This window comes from Diabrotica undecimpunctata, chromosome 2 (genome assembly GCF_040954645.1).
Source record: "Diabrotica undecimpunctata isolate CICGRU chromosome 2, icDiaUnde3, whole genome shotgun sequence".
NCBI classification, from domain to species: domain Eukaryota; kingdom Metazoa; phylum Arthropoda; class Insecta; order Coleoptera; family Chrysomelidae; genus Diabrotica; species Diabrotica undecimpunctata.
This window is the reverse complement of record NC_092804.1, coordinates 63442423-63462588: the sequence shown is the minus strand read 5'-3', so window position 1 is coordinate 63462588 and position 20166 is coordinate 63442423. Positions and strand designations below refer to the sequence as shown.

The window sequence follows — 20166 nt, the reverse complement described above, 5'->3', positions numbered from 1 at the left end:
GATACAAACAAAATTCTACATTTAATTTAAAAAAAAAAATTGTCCAAACTAACAAGCTAATATTAAATATCAATTATCGCTAATGGCTGATATGTTTACTGTTCGGAGATTCGATCGAGAATCAGTTTCTAAAGTTGTTATTATATATTGTAGTAGATTTATATATGATCTATGCTAGGTCAAATGACCCCTTAAAAATGTCCCATGGCCTGTAGTCTATAAAGTCGTCCCAAAAAGGCACCTCAAAAATATTAAAATATCATTTAAAAGTATTTCACTTCAAAACCTACGGAAAAATAAAACAAAAACATTACATAAACGTATATAGAAATAAAATTGAAGGCTATTCTTAGTAAATAAATAAGTAAATAGTATAGAAATTGCACAAGAAAATAGATTCAAAACCATATTTTTTTATATTATATACAAAGAGTATCTAGCAATTTAACATTTTAAGGAAAGAGATTAGTATTTTAAGTGCCACTTACAAAAGAAAAATACGGTAGTTATTCGAAGACACAGACAATGGCTGATAATGGCCAAGTAGAAAAGGCAAAGGACATAAATTAACATTTATTAACGCCGATTTCCCGACACATTGATGTAGCTACTTTGAAACAGACTGAAAATTTGCCATAAAATGTTTTATACTATTCATAAAGCATCTTTTAGTGAACTGGTTACATTTTATAAAACAGATATTCGTTTTATTCAATATTATTTAATTTAATATTAAATTTATGAAGATAACCTTCTTTTTAATTTTCTATGTAGACTATAAAACACGACACTTAAAATGAAGCAATTAGTAATGCGCTCAATTGATCATTCCAAGAAAAAAATGGACATCTGTAAAATAAAATTTTTTAACTAGCTTAAAACTAATGAGTCATTTCCATTTTTTTTTTCAAATTTAACTGCGGTTTTTAAGAATTACGTACCATTATATAATTCTTTGTTTATTGAACTGTAAATTTTATTCTATTTTTTTAATGGGTTTTATGTTGCGCCATAAAACTGAATATATGTTAACTTAAAAATGAAAACTAAATGATAAATAATACTTTTAATTTTTAGCCTTTAAGCGCTAGAAGAAATTTTTAAAACTCGATTATAGTACACAAGATAATTTTAAAATGTATTTCCACATAAACCTATATTTTACAGTAGGAATAAGAAAAATGAGTCTAAAAAGATTGTCTCATTTAATTAAGTACACAGTTTACTATCTAGAGCATTTTAAAGTGGAATCTCTGGATTTTACCACTACAGACTAGTTATATTCTTGCAGACGCATTTTATAAAATAATGTTACATGAAGCTTTCCAGTAAGGTTTATGGATCCGACAACAAAAACATACTGCACTGACAGAAATATGAGGCGAAACTAGATCTTTCCAGTGGAAATGTTTGTTACTGTTTTAACTTGTTCGTAATGTTACACATTACATTGCCCATTTCTGCGGTTAAACAATTTTTGTTTGTTTTGTAAAAGGGTACTGGATTTAAAGTTGCCACATCTGTGATATAAATAACGGTCCATATTCTAACGGGTGATATTTTAGCAAAATTTTATATGAGCTATTCCGTATGTTACAGAAAAATATTGTATATTTTTCAGTTATATTTTGGGGATAATAGCTTAATTTATATTTATATAAATTATTAGAAACACGTGCTACAGTGTAATTCAAATAATTAGACGTGCACATCATAGATTTAATGTCATTATAATCCACTAGTAAAAACTGGATGGCAAACATATTCAACAAATTTTTACTCATATATTAGTTTTTTCGCTACAAGATTCTCAGGAAAGCGCTGTTGCCAAATAAAAAAAAATAAATGTACTTACCACATCAGCTACCGGCTACACGGTTTTTTTTGTCTTTAAGAAAATGAAACAAAGATATCTATCTGTACTATACGTGTCAAACTATGTCCTATAGAAGGTTATGTAAGATTTGTGTTTATATTAAGCCTCATGAGTCATCTCCTAAAATTGTTTTTAAAAATAATTCATAAGAGAATCTACGAGCTGTGTGAAAGTCAAATTTTCCACAACCAGTTATGGTTCACAAATGCTGTTGGTACTAGGGAGGCTTTGTTCTCAGTACAAGTGTTATTCCAGAGATACAAAGACGTCAACTGCAACGTATACGCATGTCTGGTTGATTACGAGAAAGTGTTTGATCAAGTACAGCACGCCAAGATGACGCAAATACTAAAAGAAACAGGAATTAACAACCAAGATCTGAAAATGATTAGAAATCTTTACTGAAATCAGATAGCAAATCTCAGAGTTAAAGGTGAACACACTGACTATGTGAAAATCATGCGTGGAGTGAGGCAAGGCTGTATTTTGTCTTCTCTAATCTTCAATCTGTACTCTAAAAGAATATTTATTAAAGTATTCTACTAAATGGCTACCGGCTAAACAACATCAGATATGCAGATGACACCATAGTATTTGCGGACAACTTAGAATACCTACAAGTTTTTATGAACAAAATCACGTATTACAGTCAACAATATGGACTCAATATAAACGTTAAGAAGACAAAGCTTATGATAATTAGCAAGAAAAGAAAAACATAAGGTCAACTCTATGTCAACCAATCCCCTGTAGAAAGAGTGACGCATTACAACTAACTCAGCACCATAACAAATGAAGAATGGACCAACAACCAGGAGATTAGAGCACGCATCAGAAAAGCTAGATCCACCTTCAATCGGATGGGGGCCACCTTCTTCAAGAGTTACAACCTCACTCTTGATACAAAAGTAAGAATCCTGCGATGCTACGTCTTCTCTGTCTTTTTTTATGGTGTTGTGAAGATATGTGCAAAAAACTGGAAGTATTTGAGATGTGGCTATATCGGAGAATGCTTAAGATCCCGTGGACTGACCGAGTAACAAATGAGGAGGTCTTCAAAAGAATGAATAAGAACCGAGTGGTACTGACCACCATCAAATCCCGAAAGTTACAGTTCTTCGGACATATTATGTTAAATGAATCCAGATATGCTCTTCTTCAAACCGTCCTGCAAGGAAAAATATTTGGCAAACGAGGTCCAGGAAGAAGAAGAACATCTTGGTTAAATAACCTCAGAATCTGGTTTAATACAACATCTGTGCAGCAAGATTGCCATGATGATCGCCAACATTCGTAACGGATAGACACATCGAAAAGAAGAATGGTAAAGAAGAATCTGAGAAGGTTACTTAGGGATTTTTCAGGAAAATATTTTGCTCAGATTTCAATATTGGATTCTCTTACATGGATCAATGTATGTAGTACTTGCCTAAAATTACAAATCCATATCCAAGTATAAAAAATGAAGGAGAAAACAAGGGCTAAAAATTAAAATGGAGTTACACAAGAAACAGGCCCAAGCCTTCTTCCAACACCTGCGAGAAAAACCACGAGGATGTTTTATTTTGAGTTTTAGTTGTCAGAAGAACTTTGTTTTACCAAAAGTAACTGATCAAAGTGCGTATTATTCACGACAGTTTTACTTTTATAATCTTTAAGTAGTTAAAGGATTGTGAAATGAATCCCTAAATTCCAGTACTGTCTCAATTTATACATGGACGGAAAACGAAGCAAAAAAATCATCCAATGAGCTTGCTTCCATTGTATTCAATGAGTTGGATATGACTTCTTTCTTTTGTGGCTGATGGTTGCACTAGACAAAATAAGAATATAAATATTTTAACTATGTGCTGCACGTTTCTGGATAGCTTTACTCCAACAAGCATACGAAGAATTGAAACAGTCTTTCCTGTAACAGAGCACTCATTCCTTCCTGTCGACAGAGTATTTGGGGTAATAGAAAAAACATTAAAAAAATCGACACAATTTATTGTGACAAAAGAAGAATATCATACAATTTTTAAGCAATATGGTACAATTAAGTTGATTGGAGGGGATTGGGTACCGTTGGACTGGAAACAAGAAGCGAAAAGTTTTATGAAAACAGCTGCTCAACTTCATTTAAAAATTTTTCACCTGTCGACGAATAGTTCTTTGAAAAACTAAATTGTGAAACATCGCTGTAAAGGGAGAAATGACTTACAACCTTGACACTGACGCAGGGAGAAAAATTTGTTAGACCAACTGCACTATTGGACAGATGAACCCAAGAGAAATTTGTATTGGTATGACCCTTAAAGCAGAAAAGGTTAAGGACATAGCAAAATTGCTTGAAAAACATTTTGGAGTAAATTGCAGGGAAAATGCTACTTTGCAGTGGTACAAAAACATAATGCAAACAGAACCTGAAATATCTGCTGAATGTGACGATTCATGTGAGTGTAAAAATAATAACGCTGATTTTGATGGTAATCTTGTGCTAATTGCAATTTGAATATTACTAAAGTTTAAATATTTTATAAGTTCAAATATTTAGCTTTATATATTTTTAGTTAAATTGCTTTGTATGTAGATACTAATTAATGCAACTTGAATAAAAGAAATAGGTATTTCCATTTAAAATACCTGATTCCTTAATTGAATGTTATTAGCATTAAATGTTAAGTTAGGTCCAAACCGAGGGTTCACTCTTTCAAATACAATTTTTTTTAGCATCAAAAACGGACACTTACCGTCACATTTTGATCCAACATGGACATTTACCCATTTTTGTTCCAAAAGCGGACATCTGTATTTTCAAATAATAATTTCATAATAATTTCATATATTTCTGATATCAGAATGTCCACAAGATTACTTTTGAAGCCTTCACTAAAATTATAGGAATTGAGATTTTTATAATAAGAATAATAGCAGCTGTGTATAAAAAACAAATTTATTTCAATTTTTCTTGCATGACACATGTCCGTCTTTGATATAAAGCCACTCAATTCTGTCCTCAACAACAAAAATTTTATTATATACTGCACCGTAATGTAAGTCACTAAATACTAATATACAAGTCAGTATCATTTAAATCAATAATATAATGAGCATATAATATTATCTGATCTCTTTTTAAATCTAACTATCACTTTTCTTGAAAATGTTGTCATTGAAGACAATTTTTATTTCCTTCTATCAACAGCTGGTTATTGCCACTCGGGACGTAAGGTCCCTTTTTGACCTAGTGTCTTAATAATTTTAATGTTTTTCTACTCCAATTATGTAATTTAAGGGTCATCTGACCTCATTATGTGGCTAGTTCCAATTACTTTATAAACGTAAGTATTAACCACATTTTTAATTATACAGTCAAAATTTTACCCTTTTGTTTTTATTTTTAATTGGTTGTACATATCTGTAGGTTTTCATCAACGATGATCTGACAGGATCGAGAACGTTCTTTTTAAATTTTACAATTTTAGTAAACATTTTATATTATTATACAAAGAAAATTTTTACTTCAATAGTTTTTTTATATATTTATTATGTCAGTTAACCTTGATTTCATAAATAAAAAATTAGTCAAGAGCATTAGTTCCTACAATATTATAGCAATATCACTACAATTTTTTTTAATTTAATGTTTGCCGTTACATGTATACATTTTTCGCCCTTTATTATACTTTTCATAAAAATTTTTTTTTATGGTTGTCGCTTGTGAGTATCTTGGGTAGAGTCTATTTTAAGCCTCAACTACAGACATTCGATTATTACCACGTAACAACAGAGCTCCGGTATTTTTTACCGGTAAGTATAAAATGGAGTCAAATATAGAGTTAAATATAAAGTTAATAAAAAAAAGGCATTATGTATTTTTCTGTAGTGTCTAGATATGGAAGAACTGGTGAAATGAGTGATTTTAATAATAAAATACAGGATTTTTAAAGAATAATCTATTAAAGAATAATTTTGGTAACATTTTTGGTCTACTAAAACAAATAGCCATAAATTCTATGAACAAAAATTTATATATTTTTTAAACAAATAAAAGTAATATAGAATCATAAAAGAAACATAAAATAGCATTTACGAAAATCTGTACATTATTATTTATGTGATATGTTTTGTATTATTTATTAAATGTTATATATAGTAGTTAGTATCCCCGCCTGTCACGCAGGAGACCGGGGTTCGATTCCCAGTCGGGGAGGACTTTTTTATTAATATTATTACATTATTCTCATTTTTAAATACTTATGAATATTGCAGTTTAATTTGTATTGTATTATTAAATTAATAACAAAATAAACAATTAATTTTACTGCAGAGTATGTGTAAAAAAATTTTTGCATTCAACTCCTTTCATACATATATGAAAATAAAAATATACTAAAATAATAAATAAAAATATTTTGATTTTCATCAAAATATTGATTCAATCCTTCATTGTTAGTAAGTTTTTATTAATTATGTTTCTCTTTCTGCTATGTCTTACCTATAGAATTACATATGTAATGATTGTGCAGATTGACTCCCAAATAAATTTGTAACGGCGAATGCGTGTATAGAAGTGTAACTTCCACCGGCAGTCCCACCGGACTGCCACACCCGTTTTTTTTTAAATACTCTGTATCAAAATCAAACAAATACCTAAATAAACAACGAGGGGAAAACGACGGACATCTAATTCACATTATCCGTACCAACCGGTTACGACTCGTTAGGTAACTCGGCATCAGTAAAATATTGTTTTCGAATATACTGAACGGAAACGTTAGGTGTCTGAAAAGCAACGTTCCTGACAGTGTGAATTGTTCATATTTAAAACAATTTAAATTATATTTTTCGGAAACTAAACACTACGTACTGGAAAGGCAACGTGTATGATAATATGCCACGACCTTTATACAAACTGCCCTAGAGGTACTGAGACACATGAAATTGTAACTGGTGCGGATACCACGAAATCCGCGTTTTGGAACCGCTCACCGGTAAGAAATAACGGATCTCTGTAGTTAAGGGTTAATAAACTTTATAACACTAACTAAAGGTTAAATTTTAAAATTATGGTTATTCATTTTTTGAAAGCAGATTTTATTTGATATGTATAAATTATTAAAACAAAAAATATAAAAAATAAACATTATACAATTAACCACAGTCTTCTACTTTAACATAACTTAAGGAAAATAATTTTTAATACTGTTATTGGTATTGGTATACTACATTGGCTGGTTGTCTATGTTCTTCTACAGGACGTCGCTGTTGAGGATGAGGTTGATGTTGTTGCTCCTGTAATGTAAATCATACAATAAGTATGCAATGATATTATCTATAGTTCAACTGAGTAATTTTAAAGAATTTCGAATATAATATTGAAGTCACCCTAAATTTCTTGACAAGAAAAATATAATTTAAATATTCTTATTTAGAAGATCGGCTAGACAAGCAGACGGAAACACAAAGAAGCCGGTCTAACGTTAAATTTTTACCTTAAACATTAAATTTTCACTCTATGTGTTAAAATTGTTCTCTGCTCAGCCTATGTTTAAAAAATTGAAATCTAATGAGCATTTTTGTATTGGTAAACGCGAATGTCTTAAATTTACTAAATAGTTTCTATACTAATTCTGATTATAAACAAAATCAACTTCTACTATCTAGCTGTTCATGGAGTGTAGCAATATTTTTAAATAATGCATTGAATAAATAGAATGATTAAAAGAAAACAAGCATTATAAAAAAGCTTTTTTCATATACCCTATTATAAATTAAAATAGTTAACATCTTATATATTAATAGCTTAATTATTACATAACCCCTCAGGCGCCTCCCTAACCCGAGATATTATAAACACCGTAATTTACAGGTCCTACAGGAAAGTATTAAACTATTTGAGATCCCCCGCGTGTCAAGAGCGAATGAGTTCTGTAAACTTTAATTTCTTTTCATAGATTTTACAGTTATATTTTATTTATACTTTCAATTCTTTAAAATTAATTAAAATGATCACAAGGAGTTCAGGCATCCAGTTAATTGAAATAAGTTAAATGAACCAAATATTACCGAATGTATTGAATATATTTTGGATATCACTAATACCGTTCTTACGTTATAATTACCAGTATCATAAACTGCTGATTAACTACGAAAATGTTAAAATAACATTCAGTACTGATGTAAAATTATATTATAACAAAATTAAATATTAAGTTATAAAAATTATTTTTGTCTACAGCCTTCCCGAAAACTAAACTTTCGGTATGGTTTATTAAATTGAAAGTTCTACGTTACACAAATTGTACCGAAAGCAACTATTTTCAGGTCGTTTTTTCTCACTTTTGGAACGATTTTTTTACTTTTGGAATAATTTTGAGTATGTACGTAGGGAAACTTGACAAAAATGTCAACTTCTATTTTTATTTTTACACCCCTTGTCATGTAAGATTCGAAAGTGCTTTCGCTTTTTCATTATTTCAAAAAATGGATATCAGTAGTGAAAGTGAAGCCGAATTGATTCCACATTAGATTGGTGACTGTTAAACGGCTAATTATGAATTATTGCCGCTAGAGTTAAGAGAGAGGTATAAATTGGTCTACAATTTATTTAAAAAATAGAGAAATGATAAAAAAGTGCAAAATATAAATTAAAAAGTCATTCTTGCATATTTATTGAAAAAATCTAAAATATTAAACCCCCCGAGTCTCCAGAGCAATTACTCAATGCTAAGTCCACAATTATTATTTACAATTATTAACATTAAACATAATATAGATATAAGCCTGTATCCCAAAGTTATTGCTTTTCTTAAAGAAAAATTCGTTAGCTGCAAACCAAGAAAATCTAGAGCTTAGTAAAAAGAATAAATAGATAACTTCTTCTTAGCAGCTGGAGATAATATCTACTTAGTAACAAAGGTAATATAAATTAATGTAATTTCTCTTTTTTTTTAAGCATGTTTATAATTATTGTCTTATTAAGTCTCTACAGAAAATTAGCTTAATAATTCCCTACAGAAAAGTCACTATGCTGCCATTGACTTTCCGCCAACATTGGCGAGATAACCAAATATTCCATATCCCGTTGGCACCCCTAAAAACAGCGGGCGACCTATTTTGTTTCGTTACTAGATTCCCTGTAGTAATGTACTGCCTTTGATGTGCGTTTCCTATTGCATTATCTTCCATTTAGCTACACTCTAGCAACAGATATTTTTGTCTTTTTGTGAAGGTACAGTATACTTTCGAAGAACTAAAGAAACTCTGTGCGATCTCCACAGTAATTTTCCTAACTGAGAGAAAGTAGGCTAGTTTTAAAATAAGACCATTGTGGCATTAGACTTTAAGCTTCTTTTCGCTTAACATACGCTGCAGCGCATCCCTACCTCCAAAATATAGTCCAACTCTAGCTTGGTTTTCTCCTAATACCATACATGAGAAACTATTGTTCTACCCTGAGTTCATATCCAAACCTAACATTTCTCTCCCAGAACGAATCGTCAGTCCCTGGATGGATTTACCGATAACAACTCTAAATTGAATATGAAAAAGTTCTCAAAGGAAGCCGGGCAAAATCTTCTCTTTGTTTTATAGTGGAAGGTGTGGAGGTTGTGTGGAAGTATCTGGGAGACGAAAGACAGGAAATCCCTATAATAACATTATCTGAATTGACGGAAACCTTAAAAGAGGTTAAAAACGGAAAAGCCGCAGGGCCTGGAGACATTCCCATAGAGCTGGTTAAATATGGGCCGACTGCACTTTTAGAATTAATAGTAGACCTTTTCAATAAATGTATGTGTGGAGACCAGGAAATTCCTAAAGATTGGAATAAATCTTATATAAGCTCCATATATAAGAGAGGGAATAAAAGAGACTGTTCCAATTATAGAGGTATTAGTGTGACGAGCTCTGTGGGCCGGTTGTACGGCAGAATATTAAAGAAGAGAGTTGAAAGACAGATACAAGATATTGAAGAACAAAGCGGCTTTCGTACCGGGAGATCCTGCCTTGATAATATATTTATCCTACGACAAATAATTGAAAAGCGTGTCGGAAAAAGTAGAGAGACCCATTTGGTATTTATAGACCTTGAGAAAGCATATGATAGTGTCCCGTTAAAGAAAATGTTTGAGGTCCTCAAAATTCGACATATATTCGAGCGATATATAAATTGTACGAAAATGCAGTTAGTTGTGTAAAAATTGGAACCAGAACCTCAAATGAATTTAAAGTCACTAAAGGCCTAAAGCAAGGATGCTGTTTGTCACCGACACTCTTTAAAATATACGTCCAAGAAGCATTGAAGAATTGGAGAAATAAATGTAGATTTATGGGCATCGAAGTGGGACAAGAAACTCTGTATACATTGTTGTTTGCAGATGATCAGGTGGTGGTTGCAACCGATGAGGAAGATATAAACTATATGAATCGAAAATTATTTGAGGAATATGCCAAATGGGGGCTTACTGTAAACATAAGCAAAACAGAATATTTAAAAATTGGAGGAAATACCACAGATCTGAGGCTTGAAAACGCAGTCATAAAAGGTTGCAACCAGTATAAATATCTAGGAAGCATCATATCAGCAGATGGCAGAGTTAAGATAGATGTACAAAACCGAATAACCCAAGGGAAAAAATTCATCCGAATACTGAATTTATTACTGTGGTCTAATAAAATAAAGATGCATACCAAACTTCGCGTATACAGAGCAATTGTAGAACCAATTACCACATATGGTGCCGAATGTTGAACGATGACAAAGAATGAACGAGATCAGGTAGACGTTGTGGAAATGGATTATCTTAGAAGGTCATGTCGAGTATCGAGAATGGAAAGAATCAGGAATGAGGAAATACGAAACCGTACAGGAATTAGAGATACTCTTTCAGATAGAATACAAAGAAGGCAATTACAATGGCATGGTCACGTGATGAGAATGGAGGAGGAGCGGTGGCCAAAGAAAGTCTTAATGTATGTTCTGCCAGAAAGAAGGAAAAGGGAAGACCACCAAATTCTTGGAGAAGAGAAATTAAAAAAACAATGCAATCTAGAGGCTTAGAAGAGGGAGATTGGAGAGATAGGAAAAGATGGAGGCTGAAATGCGGGAAGCGGCAATCGCCGTAGGACCCCCGTTATATGATGATGATGATGATCTGGGAGTCTGGTTGTCGGAAGGACTAAGGTTCGGAGTACACATTTAAAAGACAGTAGAGAAGGCGAACCGAAATTGAAGGCGTCGATACGGCTGATGCCAAATATTGGAGGCTCAGGTAGCACCAAAAGAAAGGTGTTAAATGGAGTTTTCCAGTCGATGGTAACCTATGCGGCCCCCGTGTGGTGTAGCGTACTAAACACTGCGAAATACGCTAAGCTGATAAACACTTCGCAAAGGCGAATGCGCTTAGGGTATCTAGTGCATATAGGACAGTTTTAAATAAGGCTCTATATGTCATTGGAGCGGTGATGCCGATCGTTTTATCGATGGACGAAGTAACTTATTCCCGATCAGTGGCCTGGTGGGAATGTAAGTTTAGGCAACTTACTATTTTTTTTTGTAGACTGTTTACTTACTAGACTACTTTCTGATGCAGTTTCTGACCGGACATGGTAGTTTTGGCACCTTCACAAATAGAATAGGCAAATCTGCTTCGGCAGACTATACTGTTTGTGGGGTACCGGACGCTCCCGCACACATTTTAAACTGCCAGGGACAGGCAAATTAGAGGGGAGATTTCGAAAGGCGAATGGGTTTCGGGCTAGATGAAAAAAAACGTTGTAGATATAATGTTGAGAGGAGAGAAAAAATGGAGACAAGTACACTGTCTGATTTCTGGGGCGATGAAGAAAAAGGAGCAGGAAGACAGAGGAGGAAATTGAGCCGGGGATCTGAAATTTATGGTTACTATTATTTATTAGTTTATGGCCTAACGTCTGAAACATTTTCTGATTTACCGTAATAGGTATGGTTATTTATAAATTTTGTTTTTTTATTTTAGTTGTTCATTGAGTGGCAAGACCACGTCTCTGGAAAGGTGGTTAAGGTTTTAGGCGGAACAAGGTTATTCCGGCATTACCCTGGGGTCTTCTGGCCTAGTATCCTACTCGGCCGGAAGATGCCAGGGTGTCTTATCCGTGACGTAGATGTCCAAAAAAGATTTCCCCCATCGTTGCCTGTCAGAATTCAATGGATACCTTTTTAGGCTCTTACTGAAATCTGACAATACTTTAATTAAAAAAAAAAGATTGAATATGGAGATGATTCGGATCAAGGAGCAGGAGCAATGGTACTCCGAAGATCAGGGGCTTGAGGCACTGGGTCTGTTACCCGACACTCGAAAGAAATCATTATGCAAAAAACAATCCAATACAGCCTCGGGATTTGGACACAAACAAGGATACAGGATTTAGGCGAATAAAAAAGACTATAAGAATATAACGTAGAATACACAAGGAATTGCAACGAAATAAAATGAAATACTCCCAGAAATCGAAAGACTACACACAGATGTAATAGTGTTGAGTGAAACTATAAAAAGGGTCAAGAAGAGGCATTTATAAGGAAATATACAGACATATGGAGTAAAGTCTGCAAACATGAAAGCGCAGCAAAAGGAGTATCTATATTAATAAAAAATATAATAAATAAATAAAAAATAAATGGGAAAAACACATACGAAATTGTCAGCAAATAAACGAATAAATAATGGAAATTAGGATAAACATATTTAGATAACCAACAATAATTGTTGGAGTATATGCGTTAAATGACAATGCGACCATTAGACAAAAGGAAAACTACAATAGAAGTCGGCTAATTAAAATATGTTAAAAGTATATAGGAGAAACCTAGTAGAAACCAAAGATCAGTTATTGATTTAGTAGTAGTTAGAGCAGCCAGCAAAAAAACAATATGAGATGCAAGAAAATACAGACAAGCAAATGTACAAGTAACCACCAATTAAATTCATATATACGGGAAAATGACAAAAACACAATATCCAGCGAGATGAGGTGATGCAAAAAATCTAAAATACAATGCAAAAAGTAGAACTTCTACAACAATTTAGTACTCGAACACTATATCAGAATAGGCTATAGCAGGAGAAACACAGTGACGACTGACTGCAGTAGTGCAGAATTATTTAGAGGCGCAATCAACAAAGTCTGCATAGCCTTGATGATTTCCAACCTTCGATAAAAGATAAATCTTAAAGAAAAAGAAGAAACGACCTAGAAGAGATTAAAAGACAAAAAAAGTACCTCGAACTTTCTGCTTGAGAGTACGCATTCGACGAGCCCTGGCCCACGCTTGTCCACATAAGGGAAATATGGATGAACAATGAGCTAAGAACGACAGCTTCCTGGGAGGATGCACAATGAATCAATATAGGTCTACGTACTATGAGACTTAACTCACCTTTTATACTCTACAGATACAGATAATGCTGGATGTTGCTACCATGGTGCCATTCCATTGCCTCGGGAGCCGGTTCGTGGATTTAGTTTATCTATCTTTGAATCGTGTGGCTGTAATTCTTAGGTGATGTGGTGAACTGTTTGCTTACAGGATTGGTTTAGTGATTTATTGCATGTGTCATGATCTAGTCTAATTCGGTTCAGATTACACCATTTTCGGCGCGAGAAAGAGTAACCGTTGGCTTTGACTATCTTATCATGTAATATAATGTAAACCCCATACATTATAAACTAGTGTTTACTTTTTAGTGTATTGGGTAATTTCATATTTGTATATAGCCCTTAATCTTTTTGTGTAAACTCGTATTGAAGCTGTGGTTTTTTTGTTGTAGCGCGACACTTTGTTTTATAAAAGTTTTTTTTAGGCATATTTTTGTATGTCTATTTTTTTCGCATTTACATTTAAACTTCTTTTTTATCTATGACAGGAAGGAGGATCCCTATAGAAGCTTATACATACAATGTGGGTAGCGGGTAGGAACTCCCTTGGACAGTTCTACCAGGGAAAGTGAATCAGTCCCTGCCCTCCGCAGATTCCAGGAAATTCCTGACCCGGGAAACTAGTACCTGCTTAGGGTCCCTTGTCCAGGGACACGGATGAAGACCACAATGGTATCCACAGCGAAGAAGAACATCTTCGGTATGGTAAGTATGGCGGAAGTGGCACCTCCGATTTTAGGTTAGTATAAAATTAAATGTGGCGTCTGATCCAGAGTGGACGGCTACAAACAGCGTCTGACCCAGAATGGGCGGCTGATAACTAACTCACCAAGCGAATCCCACACCTCAAAGGTCTGCCTCACGGTATCTGGAGTAGGAAATAATTCGCTTTTGATAGATAAAAACAAAAACCTACTAAGACGAGCACAACATAAATCAAAAAAATCCGTCAACCTGTCAATAGGGACATACAATATTAGATCAATGTCCACGGATGCATGGATTAAAGTACATGAACTGGAAGAAGAATTAACAAACATAAAATGAGATATCATAGGCCTATCAGAAACTCGACGAATAGCAGAAAACCGAATACAGGTAAAATCCGGTAATCTACTGTATTATAAAGGAAATCAAAAAAATAGTTTAAGAGTAGGATTCATAATAAATAAAGCTATAAGTAAGCATGTCCAAATTATCAAAGTTATATCAGATCGTGTCGCCTATGTCATACTTAAAATAAGAAGAACATCAATTAAAATTATTCAGGTATACACAGCTTATGATGACGAAGATATCGAACTATTTTATAAAAATATAACAAAGGCTATGGAAGAACATAAAAATCGTCTTACACTAGTAATCGGAGATTTCAATGCCAAACTGAATAGAAAACTAAACAAAGAAGAAACTAAAATAGGAGATTTCGGGTATGGTCAGAGAAATGATAAAGGTGTTACTTTTATAAACTAACTAGAAGGAAAGCATCTATGCATCTGAACTCCTCTTACAAAAAGAAGCCCCAACGAAAATGAACATGGGTAAGCTCTAATGGATCCAGAAAAAATGAGATCGACTACATACTGTCCACGGAACGATAATGTCAACTCAGAGCTAGAGCCAGAAATAAGCAAATCAGAAATAAAGAAGGCATTGAAAGAAATGAAAAACAACAAATCGCCTGGAAAAGATGGAATAACTGCAGAGATACTGAAATATGGTGGAAAAGTGGTAATTAATACTCTACACTCCCTTTTTACCAAGGTATTAAAAGAAAAAAGAATCCCAAACAACTGGAAGGAATCTGTAACCATTATCCTACACAAGTAAGAGGATAAATCAGACACTCCTCAATCTAATGTATAAACTCCTAACAAAAATTTTAACCAATAGATTGACGCCAAAATTCGACGGATACCAGTCGAAAGAACAAGCTGGTTTTGAAAAGGGATTCGTCACAAGTGACCATTTACTAAGTATGAAAATACTTATAGAATTAGCAAATGCATACCACATTCTTCTATATATAACGTTCATATGTATGTATAAGCTACACTTATTTCAAAGAATTGTTATTAAGGTTTTCTTTTAAGTCCCGACGTATATCTTGTTTTTGTAAATAAACAACAGCAATTTTAGTTATTTTTTAAAATTGATTTTAATTTGATATTTGTGAACTATTATTAAGTAACGGCTTAGAGTTACACCGGTATATAATTTAATAACTATCCGTACTAATTCGTGTCTTGTTCAAAATTTAAATTTTAACTAAATTTATTTTAAACACAAAATTACATTAACTTTGTGTTTTGTCTACTCCACGAGATATTTTTAAGTTTTCGTAATCCATTCCTCCTTTACACGGTTCACTCACAGTACATAAGACAATTTCAGTTATTTTGTCAGGGAACATTGAATTAATTAGAGAAGGATTTAGTTAACCAATAGCTTATTATGTAATTACTTTAAAGACTATCCTGATTGTAAAGTAGGATCCAACTGAGGGATCTTTGCAACTCATCAACGGCGTTACTCTAGTTTCATAGAGTTAGTACTAATACTAAGGGAGCAGAAAGGATATTGTATGTATCAGAAAACCAGTCTCAGCAACTTTTTGCATTATCTGCATTATTTTTCGTACTTAATTTCGTAAGTCTTAAATAAATGTCTGAAAGATGCACTTTAAATAATCTGAAATCAAAAATTATATGTTTAATGATTTTTGAGTTAGAGGTCGTGCATATAGAATAATTATTATTCCTTTTATACCCTTGTTTCATCTTGACACTTTTTCATTTACTTCTAATCCGATACACATTAACATTAGAGTTCATCTGATCGGTTACTCACATCCAGATTTAATATGTAGCATTGTTGTCAGGTCTTGAAATTACTGTTTTATTCTTGACACATAATACCTATTAACTGTAGTCAACGTTAATATTCCATGTACGTAAAACTCAACAGGGACAATGGAATTATCTTTCCATTATAGAATGCTAATTGATTTATTTTTTATAAGCTGTAGTAATATATTTTTCTCTTGACGCTTTTCATTTCTGCTTCATATTTCAAAGGAAAACTAATTTTAAACACAGTGAGGATAAATAATAATTAAAGATGAAGATGCATTTATAAGTTCGGAGATAGTCCAGTCGACAAAGATTTGACTTTAAAAATCATACGAACAAGGTGAATTAGGCTGAGATGATTAATTTTGGACCAAAAAAAAAAGTTACAAAAAAGTACACCATTTTTAGAGTATGTTTCAACTGTAGTGGCGGAAATTTCTAGGAACCGTAAGGCCTCACCAAACAAAGCAGTGGCGTTCCAAAAACTTCTTATTGTTTAATTGTTTAAATCGTTTAAATTGTTTAAATCATAAGTTCCGACTTATGATTTAAATCAAATTGTTAAAGATAGGTACATACAATTTATTAAACAATGATATTAGGTTATATTTTTGGCAATATTGTACTACATTTTAATACAAATTATTATATCACATGCATATATTGTCTGTATGTGAAACCATATACTTATACGTATTACAGATTACAGTATTAATAAATATTACTTACAAAGATTGTTTTAACTTGAAAACCTTTATTATTTATATTACTACTCACAATATACGAAATGATTGTAATAAAGTAAAAAAATAATACATATATACAGGACAGTTTGGAAAACTTATATTCACATAGGTTAAATAGGTACATCGTAATGTTAATATATATTATTCACTTTCATAACAAGATACACTGTCGTCGTCATTAAAATCATTTAAATCAATCCTTAATTCTTCAGTAATTACGTCTATGCGACGTTCACTTTTCATATACTTATCTTCAACCTTGACAACATGTTCACACACTTTCTTCCAGTTATCTATGGCGGGAGTTTTAAATAAACAACATGTCTACATTCTTGCGACACTTTGTTAAATTTATATTGAATATGATTGTTTGTGTCGTTTGATGATTTCATACAATTGCGGTTTTAACATTGACGTTACAAATGGTAAATTTTTTTTTGTCAACCAATATATCATATCCATTTTTTTTAAATTACTGGTGGGTGCTTTATTAATTTGTAACTGATTAACTGTTCTTTCGGCCATTTTTCATAATTTTCTGAATTAATATCATCATCATAATCTCCTGTCTTAGCTCCTGACTTAAAAATCAAAAGGGAATTCTGTATGAAACCCAACTCCCCACCACCATGTTTTTGAACAATACCTTGCCACTGTAATCTGTCCAGCTATTTGGCGTAGTGTGTCCTGCATGAACATAGGTTTCATCAATATATACAATTGACTTACCTTCGCCTGTGTAATATTTAATTTTGTCAAAATATTTAATGCGTAGAGCACGAATATCATTCCGTTCAATTAATAAACGTCGATTATCTTTCGTTTTCTTCCATTTAAATCCCCAATCTTTCATAATTCTGTGGAGAGAACTCACACTTCCAATCCACTCGTACACGTCTTTAAGCCTTTTCTGCAAAAGTTTCAATGATACACGACAACGTCCAGTCTCATGAAAACGATGAATGGTATTTCTAATGAACTGTTTGTCATACTCCCTCAAGTCTGTCAGGGTTGCTTTCCTTTTAGCAAGTGTTGTAGCTAGAAATTTTAGTGTATTATTTGACTCTGCGTTTGTTACCATACTTGCTTGTTGAATGATTCTTTCTACTGTACGTAAATATACTCCAGTAACTTTACTCATACGTTGTTTAATACTGGTTCGATTATCTTCAGGAAATGGAATTTGCATATATTTAAATACATTGTAAACTATTCCTTTGGATTCTGGTGTTAATCTGATCTGTTTACTCGTACTACACTTAACCATCTCCATTCCACAAAATAGTTCTAATACGCGTGGTAGCACCTTTCTTGTTTAGACTTGACAACATAATGAGACTAAATTACGAACTCATTTGAAATCCAGTGACTAGACATTCTCGGAAATAATTCTTTTCAGTTCTGTGTATGTCCTTAACGAGTCGTTAAGGAGTCATTAATAATGACTTTATAATTACGGTTTTAAGGTTACTGATACTAAATTAGAAATTAACTTTTACCAAACTTTATAGAGTATCAATTATTAAAGATGGTATTATTGCAAACAAAAAGTTTGGTATCCATAAAACAATCTGTGTACAATCAAACTCCATTTATTATTTAAGTGAGTAATAATTTTGTAATTAGAGCGATTTCAAATGATTTAATTTGTTTAATATTGCAACGCCACTGCATGGGTCTGACCATAGATATTCTATTGTCCGTGCAATTAACTATTTCGTGAAAGGGCTCGCCACTCGATATGAAATAAGCTGTACCCCAAGACTTCTTCCTAAAACTCCCCTCCGTAGGAAGGAAAAAATCGATTTACCAACCACCGTAGAAACTTTACACCGAATCTTACCAACCGAATCTTTACACCGTAGAAAAAATGTTTTAAATAGACAATGCAGCTAAGATAATTTTAAACAAAAATATTTATTAGCGCTTGTTGTATAGAATGAATCGAAGAAACGACGCTTGAAACAACCAATTATTTTCAATGTCAGTTACACGCGCGAAATCAATTTTAAATAAAATTTTGTATCAACTAGACAGTAAAAATTTAATATCTTTTGATAAGATTTTCCTATCGAAAAAACTCAAAATGCATATTTAAGGTAAAAAGTGCAGCTTTCTTAAAAAAATTTATATATTGCTGCAAATAAAGTTAGTGTGTATCAAAGTATTAAATAAATAAAAGTTTTTTTTATCATTTTCTCTTTCAGTCTTTATAACATATAGCCTGAAATTTCGGTTTTAAGATTTTGAAAAAATGTGAGGAAATTGAAATATGGCCAGAAGTTGAATTTAAATAATCACATCACAAACGATCGCATGTCACAAAAAATGCTTCCACAACAACGGTATTAGGTGGAATTTATAGCTAAAGTTGTATCGTTTCAAAAAAAGTACTTGTGTATTCCAAGAGATGCAGTCTTATATACTCTTTAGCGTGTTTTGGGCATATTTCCAATGCCTTATATTTGTTGCCAAAACTCAAAACCGAAATTTCAGACTATATGTTTTAAAGATTGGCATCTAGTTAAGAAAATTCTATCGAAACCAGTCAACGGAAATGATAAATATTATTGATCTCATGAGAATAATAAAAAATGCTATATATCGCTTAACGTTTATTTATTTAACATCTTTATAGAAACTGACTTTATTTGCAGTAATATTAAACTTTCTTGCATCTTTTTGGGGTCCCAAATTGACATTCTCAGCAAACTTATTCGTATGATTTTTAGAGGTTCAGTGGCAGATTCTATCAAGCTATAGTAATGAAGTTTAAGTAGAGTATACTGCCTAGAGTATTACATCGTCAGTAAATGTTTATCCACCAAACCAAAGAAGTTAAGACACGCATTGAAATAGCACTTACATCATTCATTAAACTTAAAAAGTTTCTTTGTTGTCGGGATATAAGGTTAGAACTACACCTGAGAATGCTTCTATGTTACGTGTTCTCTACTCTTCTTTATGGCTTGGAAGCGTGGACACTAAAACAGGTCCATCTGAATAAGTTGGCCGCCTTTGAATTTTGATTTTACAGAAGAATCCTACGAATATCATGGATTCAAAGAATGTCAAACGTGGAAGTAACTAGAAGAATAGGAAATGAGGCGGAAATAATATTAACTATCAAACGACGAAAACTTGAGTACTTAAGACATGTGATGAGGGCAAAAATAAGCATTATTACATTTTATCATGCAAGGCAAAATCCGAGGGAAGCGAAATGTGGGAAGACGAAGAATATCCTGGCTTAAGAACTTAAGGGAATGGTTTGAATGCAGTAGTGCAG

At 32.6% G+C, this 20166-nt stretch overlaps 1 protein-coding gene across 1 annotated transcript in view; it reads right to left on the bottom strand.

Moving 5' to 3' along the window:
- Positions 1-6457: 6457 nt before the first annotated feature.
- The window catches only part of LOC140433324 (uncharacterized), a 55973-nt gene continuing 42264 nt past the window's right edge, over positions 6458-20166 (bottom strand). Inside the window, exon 5 of the mRNA XM_072521355.1 lies at positions 6458-7153. Within this exon, the coding sequence (XP_072377456.1) occupies positions 7067-7153 (87 nt within the window). The 3' untranslated portion in view covers positions 6458-7066. The remainder of the gene's footprint in view (positions 7154-20166) is intronic.